Source organism: Lactuca virosa, chromosome 2, assembly GCF_052849685.1.
Source record: "Lactuca virosa cultivar CGN04683 chromosome 2, Lactuca_virosa_CGN04683_v6, whole genome shotgun sequence".
Classification (NCBI taxonomy): Eukaryota; Viridiplantae; Streptophyta; class Magnoliopsida; order Asterales; family Asteraceae; genus Lactuca; species Lactuca virosa.
The window spans coordinates 132826871-132838376 of NC_136427.1; the positions used below are offsets into that span (position 1 = coordinate 132826871).

Here is an 11506-nt window from a genome sequence, read left to right on the forward strand (position 1 = left end):
AAATAGACTCATGAATTTGTAGAAATAATCAATCTCAATTGAGATTTCGTGATTCGATTTACTGTTATCAGTCGTAACGGGAAAAGATGATAAGCTTATGCCTAATATGAGTAGTGTAATCACTAACTCACTAGGTTGTATTAATTTATTAGTTATTTGTGTGACGCAAAAGGTGCTCAACCACTTCGCATGAATCACACGTGGTTTTTCCTCTCTTCTCAGTTCTACTCTCGGCGATAATTATTTGTTTTCTCCTTTTATCTAAATGATGTACTTCTCCTCCGGAGGCATATTGAATTCTTGTGTCGTCTTACTTCCGATTCTAACACTGATTTCCATTACTTCATAATGAAGAGTTCGAATCCCGAAAGTTAATGCGAACCTCGCATCGGTGCCCTTATTAAGGTAAAGGCATTTGATGGTTTCTATAACAGTGGCGGAACTAGAAAAAAATATTGGGGGTAGCACAAATTTTTTTCCACGGAAGATCTTAAGATGACCTCTTACACTCAACTATAATAAACATAGAATTGGAAAAATGAATAATTTGATTCGCTATTGGTTATACAAGCAATGTAGCTTCATGGTTAATAATGTCAATACCAAAATTTCATGCTCCTAGCAATGTAGTTTTATGGTTAATAATGTCAATAACAGAAGTTCTTGGCTTGGTAACATGAAGGGTAAAATGGTCTTTACAGCATATGGTTCACAAGACAAGGCTTATTTGGAGCTTTGATGCAAAAAGGTTATCATAAGACCTTGGGAGACAATAAAACTCATATAGAAAGCATCTAAGTTTTATGATTAAACATTATGTGTAGAATGAAATAGGTGCAATGTTTACCTGTATGTATCTACCTGTAGGATGTTTCCATTATTGCAGTTAAGATCCCTATGAATATGATCCATGGCTCATGAATCATGATTGTGTACTCCAATCCCTTCATCTTCTCACAAGAATTTCATCAAACAGTTGGTGGGCCACTGAGAATTTGTTGGTTGGTTTAGGTGAGATTAGTTGTGTCACACCCCGGCCGTCGGCGGAAACACCGGGCGGTGTAACGTCATTTCTCGTATCATAGTTATCAACTTCCTGAAAACACATGCAATTTAAAAATACGTCAACATAAAGTTGGTGCGTCCACAGGTTTTGACTCCATATAAAAATAATACATTTTCCAAGTTCAAAAGTATAGTTTTGAAAGTATCATTTTGACTCTCCAACGTTTAGTATATATATCCTAGGTATAAAAGTTTACTTACCAAATAAGTAGTTTACCTATAAGTCTCATATATTATGAATATAAGTGTTTGTAATTCCATACAAATGAAAGTTGCTATGTATAAATCTTATTTCAATTCTATACGAGTAAAACCGCTACGTATAAATCTATTTCAATTCTATACGAGTATGTGTGTTAGGTATAATTATCTACTTAATATACAAGTAGTACCTAGGGTATAAGTAGGGAGAAACTTATACTTAACATTAATACTTGTATAACGACAAAGTATAATGCTTCTAACAATTTGCTACCATGAGTCCGTAACCGCTGCTTGACAACAAAACCTCTGACAAAACAATACACTCATGATTTACCATGAGAAACAATACACTCATGATTTACCATGAGAAACAACACCGCGCGCTTCATCGACGCCGAAATAAAAATAAAAGGAACGAATCGTCACTCGCTTGTCTTGGGTTGTAATTAACAACCACGAGTGGGGTCGTCAACCCGTATCTTATTCATATACGACTTCCTCGCTCACACGGGATTAACGGTTACAGGTCAGATGACTTCCACTAAGATCCCCAATCTTAGTTGATGAATGAGGTAGCTCATGTAGACTTTGACGGCTTCCTATAGCTCTAACAACAAAAGCATTTTCATGTCTAAAACCCTAAGTCACTAGACTATGCTTTTAAACATTACTCCTAACTTCATAACATTTAGATAGTATAACAGCTATATCTTGGAGTAAAACCAGGTTTTATATTGACCAAAAACCAATAATAACAACATATAACGTTCCTAGTTTTATCTTGACATAAAACTATCAATAGCAATACTAAGTTTTATCTTAACATAAAACTAACAATAACAACATATAACATATCCAGTTTTATCTTGACATAAAACCAATAACAACAACATATAACATACATGGTTTTATCTTGACATAAAACCAATAATAACAACATATTTATCAATTAACATATAGAACTTCCGAGTATAACTCTGGAACTATATCGCACACATAATATATATAGAATCCTAAGTATAACTCAAGATCTACATTAGTACACTACTATAACAATAACATGCTAACAACTTTACGATAGTTGTATACTTTCAAATATGAAATAACTATATCCCGGTTATTATAACTATCTATGTTGATACTAATATACTATCATATAGACATAATAATAACGTATATATAATATTTAGCATGCGTTTTCCCCCGAAAATATTAGAAAGTGGGGCCGTGAAACTCACCTTATTAGCGTGATTATAGAATCTAAACGGTCAGAGGCTCGTCGTTGTCAGGCTCGAGAAGGGAAAACGGCCTTCGGAAACGAGAGAGAATGAAAGGAGAAGGTGTAAGGATTGAATGAGCTTTGATCGCTATTTATAGGGTGTTCTGGGGCTATTCACGTCGTGAACATGATAGGTTCACGTCGTGAACTTCCATGAGTCACCCCATAGCCTTAAGGCGTGTTTTCTAGCTCCGATTAGTGTTTGTTGACTCCTCACGTCGTGAATTTTTGATGCTCACGTCGTGAGTTCAGTTAAATTAGGGTTTATCACAGCTGCATCTTCGGAAGGCCATAACTTTTGCATACGAACTCCGTTTTCGGCGTTCTTTATATGCACTCTTAGGTAATTCCGAGTACTACGACTTTCGTTTAGACTCCAATAGCTAATTCTAAGTATATTTTAAGTCTATTTATCATAACTTCTTCACGCGAAGTCAGATTTAGATGTTCTCTATATTTTTGTAATCGTATGAACGTATAATCACATGTGATTCTTTATCACATTACTAGTTTAACAAAATCACATTACATGATTGGCATAATCACATGTGATTGTTATTGACCTAATTTTGACGGGTGTTACAAGTTGTGTAACATCCAAATGACCAGAGCTTAAACTCTAAGGTGTACTGTGTGCAATTCAAGAAACGTAGTTGAAACACCAGCTTAGCATTCAAGTAATTAGAATTAGAATTCAAGTTACGATGATTCCAAAAGAGGAAATTGAGCCTCGATCTTAGAAAAGACAATCAAATTGGAATTCTGATATTAATTCTCAAGCAAAGCATACCTGTTATGGATATTTTTTGTCTGATTCTTCATCTTCTTGCAACAAGGAGTATCACCTTGAATCATCTACCAGTAGCCCCGATGCAGCATAAAAAAATTATATTTCTCGGATGAGTTTAAGGGGTAGCACAGGCTACCCCTGGCTCTTAACTGGTTCCGCCCCTGTTCTATAGTTTCTTTAGTCCTCATCTGTTTCTTTCTCGGAATTCTCCTAATGAAACTATGATGGATCCTCGTTGATTCCTCTGTTGGTTATTATGGTGAGGTGGTTACATTTATCTAAGTGTTTAACATGAGAATGAGAATGTCTAAAGAATCTATGAGATTAATAAAAAATAATTTTTTTATGAAGATGATCCTTTCTGGTCTTTCTATAATCACAAAGTGTGTACAGATTATATATAATTCAGATCATATAGACCTTCGAATAAGTGATTCTAGTCTAAAACCACAACCAAACAAGGAACAGGAAGTAGAGTGAAAATCACCTATTCTAAGTCATTTAAAAGGTAGATTATAGGGGTATAAAATCTCAATTATATATGACCTTAAAGTATACACTTAGTAATTATAGATCTACCACAAAAGGTATTTTTAACATTTCCCAAAGTTATTTATGGTACCTAAAATACTCTTATAGTATTTTAATTATATATTTGATTCCTAAACTTCCAGATATAAGAAGTTGATAAGTTTTCAGTTTCGTGGCTATAGCATCATAAAATACTCCTATAGTATTTTAAACTTTATGTTTGGTTCTAGAATTCTTCCGGTGCCTAGGTAAGTTTTAGACTTGTTGCAACACCACAATCACTCCCAAACACATGTTGGTCATATCTCAAATGAATAGAGTTGATCAGGCTATATTGATCCCATATATGATTACATAACTGTCCAGGTTTACTTGCAGTGTCCAACATCCAAATACTTTATTTTGTTCTTATTGTGATACTCGTTCTATTATATACATATTCTGAATGTACTTATACTTTTAAAGTATAATTCTTGCTCAGAGTGTTTTTATCCCAATGTGTTTATAGTTGTATATCTTTTATGACTGATATACTGAGTTCACTATAAACAATGCTCTGATATCAATCTGTCACACTCCCAAACCAGTACGGCAGAAACGTCCGGGGGCGGAGGACATCATGTAAGTATCACAACACATGCATTATAGTAATCAAAGTACAAACAACCATTGCAATAATAAGTATAAGTTTTACATAAGTGTTTAAACATTACATATTCAAACATCAATGTAGAAATGGTAGAAGCCAAAAGACGCAGCATGGTACTAGGCAGTCTTCTCAAAAGCTCCGCGAGTGTACCTATCTACTGGATTCCTGAGAATACAAGTTATTTTGAAAGAGTAGATCAACATTTAAGCTGGTGAGTTCATAAGTATTTTAGTTATATAAAGTATACTCTAAGTTCTTGGAAAAATTCGCCTGTTCCTCCAAAAGAATCCTATATTTTCTTATATGATAAAAATTATAACCATAATAGTGCTTTCTGTAATTACTTAATTTATACTAATTATATATAACCTAATATCAAACAGACAATTAAATGTGTGAATCTGCCCTAAGCCCACAACCAAACAAGGAACAGGAAGTAAGGCAAAAATCACACATTCCACTGTCTATCATATATTATTTATATATAACTCTGATGTATAGACTAAGGAGTTATAGAATTAACCACTAAAGGTCCTTTATGTTATACTAGTTTAAAGAAAGTGAATGACTACGTTCCAGAAAATCCTATATTTTCTGCTTTACAACTGATAAGTAGTTTTCAATCCCCATAAAACTGATCTGATAGGTAGTTTTAAATCCCCATAAAACTCATCTGATAAGTAGTTTTAAATCTCCATAAAACCGTTCTGATAAGTAGTTTTAAATCCCATAAAACCGTTTCGTTTTGATTATGGAAAGTGATTACTACAATAGTATTTCTTAAAAAGAATAAACTACTGGTGAATAACTACCCTAATATTAACCTGGTTAATTAGGGTTAAAATGTGATAAAGTTGTAACCATGCTGGACTAGAATGAACACGACGACCTACTGGCGTCGAAACTGAATATGTGACATTTGTCACCCCATGGCTGGTCTGCCGGACTGTAGCTAACAGTCGGGATGTGGGATTGTCAATCTCGTATAGATCTATACACACAATGCCCGCTCTCCCTCCAGGAGACTCTGGTTACAAGAATGTAACATAACAAGTATATTGATATGTCCTGAATACGTACCATAACATTTTAGTTTGAGTAAAGATCGAATTATATCCTTTTCTAGACAAAGTAGTTTAGACCTCGTATACTTATCTAGAAAATAGATTTCTCGTTTGTTTAAAAAATTATACTTATTATAATTTATACGGTCTATCTGATTAGCATCATCTCTCCTGAATATACCCCTTTGCTCAGCATGATACGAAGGTAATGATACCGACTAAAGTAACCTTTTATATTCCCATATGTATAATGTATATAATTAAGAAGGAAACGACTTTCGGAAAAATAACCCCACCTTAAGCCCACATCCAGACAAGGAAAAGGAAATAAGGCAACTCATTAGTCCTAAGCCCTTTAAGTCTTATTTATATACTTATACATATATGAACATGATTTTGATAATTATAAGTTAAAAGAGTTATAAATACATTTTAAAGTGTTTAACGGTGTCTTAACAGAGCTTATGTGATTGTAAAAAATAACGATTCAAAGCATTAGGAAATCTTTGATGTGATTGATATCACAAGTATTTACTAACACAATTGGATTGTGTTCAACTTGTATCCCCCCCCCCCCCCCGCCCTAAAAAGCATTTAAAATCATTTAAAAGGTAGATTATAGGGGTATGAACTAACCTGATGTGAGTGATTCGGATGAAAGTTTGATATAGGATGCTAAGTATGCCAAGTGAAGTCCCGAGCAAAATGGATCCTATTAAGCATATAATGACACATATATGTATACAATTAGTGTATATAACAACTAACATGCTAAGGTAAACAACCTTAGGAACTAGGAAACACTTGAAATGAAGTGTTACAATGACATATGATTGATTAAAGGGAGTTCACGGCCACACAAGGAAGTGTTCACGGCCTTAGAAGGGTTCACGACCATGGAAGGAGGGTTCACGGCCAAACCATGATCCTATGAAGGGTTCACGGCCCAATGAAGGGTTCACGACCGTGAACTCTTGAAGAAGCATGCCAAATAGGTGTTTGTTTCATGGGGATGCTAGTGTTTCTAATGGACATCAAGAAGATGAATGAGATACTTACTTATTGGAAGTCTTTAAGGTGTTCACGGCCCAAGAACTAGTATGTGTTTTTGGTGTTTTGGGTGGAAAGGATGGTGATTTGAAGATCTTGAAGGAAAAGTGATGAATTCAAGGATGTTATCAAAAGGCTTCATGTGAATAAGAAGAATAACTACCAAAAAGGGGTGTATCACTTACGTTTTTGAAGAGAATGGAGGGTTTCCCTTGATGATACTTGAGAGAGTTTGAGAGTTCTTGGTTGTAAGATGTAAGAAACAAGTAAATAATGAAGGAAAACTATGTATATGGAGAGGGGTTCACAGCCAAACATGGGTTCACGGCCGTGAATCTAGTTTGCGGCCGTAAACATCCCTAGATGATGTTTCTGGCTCGAATGTAACTCAATGAACTCAAGCAAACGTTTCCTAACACACAATCCTTGAGTGTACTAGGCTTAGAACACTTCAACAGACCCTTAACAAGGCTAACAGATAACAGAAACAAATCTGACTTTTGATTAAATTGATTGACATTACAAGATAGGAATTTCGGGTTGTCACAGGTAGTTTAGTAAACTTTCTAAGAGCTTGACAACAACAAAAGTGACACTTCAACCTCTAAACTGTTCACAAACAAGGATTCTTTGTTGGGATGGATTTTCGGTTGAACAAGAAACTATATACTTTTATATTTTCTTCTTGTTTTCTTTCTTAAACATAGGTGCGATTAAATCCTTACTGTAGAGGTGGCATACTTGTTGGGTTTACCCACGTGTATTACATCAGATTTATCTAATTGCTTCTTGCTTTGATTGATTTACCACAAAAGTGTGATATTTTTGTTATTGATTCAAAACCAGTATTTAACTAGTTCAATAGTATACTATTTTTAATTATGACTACGAACATGCCATACAATTGGTTGGAATGGAGCTAATTGTATGTAACTCGATAATGGAGATGAATATATCTTTCAACTTGGCTAAATGTGTGGAACTTTGTGTGAAGTTCGTGCTTAGCTCTTGCCCTCGCATCACTATCTAATTGGAGTCCCATTAGTCAATGTTTTGTAATAACATGCTACAATTACCTACTTCAAATCAACCACATGACTTCTTTTAATTTTTCTTTCATACACTTCGTTTTTCCATGTGTAGAGGTCTACTTTTGTGTAGAGGTCTCCAACATAAATGTAAGAAATAACATCTTACTTCCATCTATTTGTGCTTTATAACATCGCATGGTAGAAAAAGAGTTACTCGCAATTGTGAAAGAATTACCCAAAATTTCTTATGAGGCAATTGACTTTGACAAATCCATCCGATTATAACACTCTAGACTCATTTTTTCATTTATTATAACGTTGCACTTCCATTTTTGCTTAGTATGACATTGTAGTTTCAGATATCCAATGAATTGTAATGTTCTTTCTTTTCTTTTCAAGTAGCCAAACTAGCCTTTGTTGGCCGTGCTAAGCACGAGCCTCAAGAATTACTTGCTACATATAAAAGTTTTAGGTGGTTTGACTCATTACGTAGTTAGCACGAGCCTCAAGAATTACTTGCTACATATAAAAGTTTTAGGTGGTTTGACTCATTACATAGCACTTATGTGTTCCCAAAATATACATACATATAATCACATGTAGTAATCAAAAGGATTTACGGCTGGAGTATTTGTGCAAAGAATATTAAATTATCAATAGGGAAAAAGATTTACCACCTGGAGTTTGTGCAAGGAATATTGAATTTTTAATAGACTAAATCTGAAGTGGATTTGTTTAGGAACATATATATGTTACTAATGTTTCGTTAACGTGACACTAATATAAGCATTGCTGATAAATTAGCCACGAAATGTAATTTTGTTTCTAATATTTCATTAAATGGTTACGAGTTTCACTAGATTGGTCCCGATGCAGTCGCATACCCGGCACGTGCCCAAAACCGGCCCTGATGATCGTGTTCATTTGTCGAATGTGCATCTTAATCGTTGTTCATCCCTATCAACTCAATTAGTATAAGAGCAATGACCGAAGCTGGGAAAATTAAGATCGATAAATTTGAACTAGTCAATAAAAGAAGAAATAACGTACAACATACAACCCTATGAAAACTATATAATTCCATTGTACCACCAATCAGATGTCTAGATTAATAATATCATTCTTCTAACATGGAGTGAAGATGGTGTCCATTTTTCGATGATTTGACTATCAATAGTGGGAAAGGAGAAGGGTTGTGAGGGAAATGAAATCCAGTAACCCTAGATATCTTTTATATGGATATTTATTTTAATTCATTTTGCAAGAACTAGTAGCGATGCCGTACTGATACTGATATATGTTGCTAGTGTGTTGCTAACTTAGTTGACTATAGCGACACATGTAATTCCATTGCTAAGGTGTCATTAAATGGTACCTAATTCATCACTATATTTCTTTAATTAATAGCATCGGTCTCTAATCACTAGTACTTTGTTCCTTCTTTCATTCTGAAATCATTAGATACAGAGCTTATCAGACCATCACTGACACTCAGTTTCTGTAGTGATATAAATTATTGTTTCTTAATAAATATCATAAATCTCTAATATTTTAATACACATTTCTCAAAATGTATGTGTTATTGAGAAAAAACACGTATGCAGTACACGGATGCAACGATTATGTGGTTTGCTTGGGTAGCTGGGTTTTTTGGAAGTAGATGCAATGAATATGTTTGCACCAGTGGGAGTTAGCAGACATACTTCTTTCGCTGTGTTTCATTCGGCATCCCCAACAAACCTTACAGGCTTTTTTCGGAAGGAAATGCAATTAATATTTGCACCATTGCTGGAAAAGCTTCTGTTAGTTGGGTCTCATGATGCATCCCTTCCGGAAATTCCAATTTCATGTTCACAATCTGTCCTCACCAAATCAAAAATATTAGAAACGTACCAAATAAATGTAAGTTTTTATATTTGTTTCAATATGGAACTTAAAATTATACGTTATAGGTCTATGAAATTTTTTGTAATTGGGAATGAAACCAATCATTCTCAAAATTTTATCTCGGTAATTGTCTATATGTTTTTGTTTGATAACCCGATACGCTATTTGTATTGTACAAGTCAAATCAAAACTTACCTAAAGCAAAATATGTGTGTTTTATTTGTTTAAAATAGGAAAGGATTAAAATATTTAATTCTAGAGGTCACGTGGATTTATTGGCAAGTGTTCGTTAGGTCCCAACATCAAAATGAGAATTTGATATACTCGAGCGATACACTTTCTATAAATTACCACCATACAACCATCACTCAACACACACATTCCAATCTCAAAGTGATCAACACCATTTCTAGCATCACCTGAAAATGGTTAACATTGAGGAGTTCCGCAAGGCCCAAAGAGCCGAAGGTCCAGCAACAATTCTGGCTATCGCCACCGCAACCCCTCCTAACTGTGTTCTTCAAAGCACATATCCAGATTCCTATTTTAGTGTTACAAAAAGCGAGCACATGACAGAACTCAAGGAAAAATTTAGACGCATGTGTACGTTATATATATGTATCATAAACGGTTCTTGTTGTTGTAATTGTGGTTCATATTGTTAAATTGATTGTTTTTGGTAATGTTTCAGGTGAAAAATCCATGGTCAAAACACGATACATGTACTTTACAGATGAAATGTTACAGGAGAAACCAAACATTTGTGCCCACATGGCACCATCATTAGACGAAAGACAAGATATATCAATCGTGGAAATACCAAAGCTTGGTGCAGAAGCTGCAACTCATGCCATCAAAGAATGGGGCCAACCGAAGTCAAAGATCACCCACGTCGTGTTTTGTTCCATAACGGGTGTTGACATGCCTGGAGCTGATTACCAGCTCATAAAGCTCCTTGGCCTTAATCCTTCGGTAAAACGTGTGATGTTGTATCAACAAGGGTGTTTTGCTGGAGGCACTGTCCTTCGTTTAGCTAAGGATTTGGCTGAGAACAATAAGGGTGCTCGTGTATTGGTTGTGTGCTCTGAGATAGTTGCAGGAACTTACCGTGGGCCTGGTGAAGCCCATCTTGATGGCCTTGTAGCCATGGCTTTGTTTGGTGATGGTGCAGCTGCGGTCATTGTAGGCGCTGACCCTATTCCTGATGTTGAAAAGCCACTTTATGAAATCGTTTCTGGATTCCAAACTATTCTCCCTCAAAGTGAGGCTGCAATTGAAGGGCACCTTCGTGAGGCCGGGCTTATAATTCATCTACTCAAAGATGTTCCTGGACTTATAGCAAAACACATTGAAAAAAGCTTGGTTGAGGCCTTTCAACCATTGGGCATTGTAGATTGGAACTCACTTTTCTGGATCGCACATCCAGGTGGCCCTGCGATCTTGAACAAACTGGAGGATAAACTAAGCCTTAAGCCTGAGAAATTAAGGGCCTCACGACACGTTCTCAGTAAATATGGAAACTTGTCAAGTGCTTGTGTCTTGTTTATCCTAGATGAAATGCGACGCTCTTCGGCTACAGATGGGGCTAAAACCACGGGAGAGGGTCTAGAGTGGGGTGTGTTGTTCGGGTTTGGACCAGGTGTCACCGTTGATACCGTTGTCCTCCATAGTGTGTCTATTTGATAAGCTTCTCGTGTTTGGTATGGTGTGCAAAACTCTTTGAGCTTGCATTAAATAATTTACACTGTACTTTTTCCTTTTTATCATGCCAATAAATTAATAATAGCAAGGATCTTTTGTGCGTTATTTAGCTACTACAACAAAATCGTAATTAGTGATGAAAATAATATGGTCGGTCACTGTTGATATTATCACTAAGGGTAGTTTGATAGTTCTTTACTGGGTTAGAGCTGACTGAGTTAAAAGCTGACTGGGTTAGAAGTTCTGACTAAGTTA

General features: G+C 35.4%; 1 protein-coding gene across 1 annotated transcript; it reads left to right on the forward strand.

Annotated features, from left to right (window-relative positions):
* Nucleotides 1-9946: 9946 nt before the first annotated feature.
* LOC145159501 (chalcone synthase 2-like) lies at nucleotides 9947-11254 on the forward strand. The gene is made up of 2 exons (XM_079078508.1): nucleotides 9947-10153; nucleotides 10242-11254. The coding sequence occupies exons 1-2, from the start codon at nucleotides 9976-9978 to the stop codon at nucleotides 11231-11233; spliced, it is 1170 nt and encodes a 389-aa protein (XP_078934634.1). The 5' UTR covers nucleotides 9947-9975; the 3' UTR covers nucleotides 11234-11254.
* Nucleotides 11255-11506: the final 252 nt, after the last annotated feature.

Bases quoted from the DNA above. Each gene is read 5' to 3' on its own strand.
- LOC145159501 (XM_079078508.1), top strand. From the start codon at position 9,976: ATGGTTAACATTGAGGAGTTCCGCAAGGCCCAAAGAGCCGAAGGTCCA. The intron at 10,154-10,241 runs GTACGTTATATA...GTAATGTTTCAG, and splicing joins GGAAAAATTTAGACGCATGT to GTGAAAAATCCATGGTCAAA.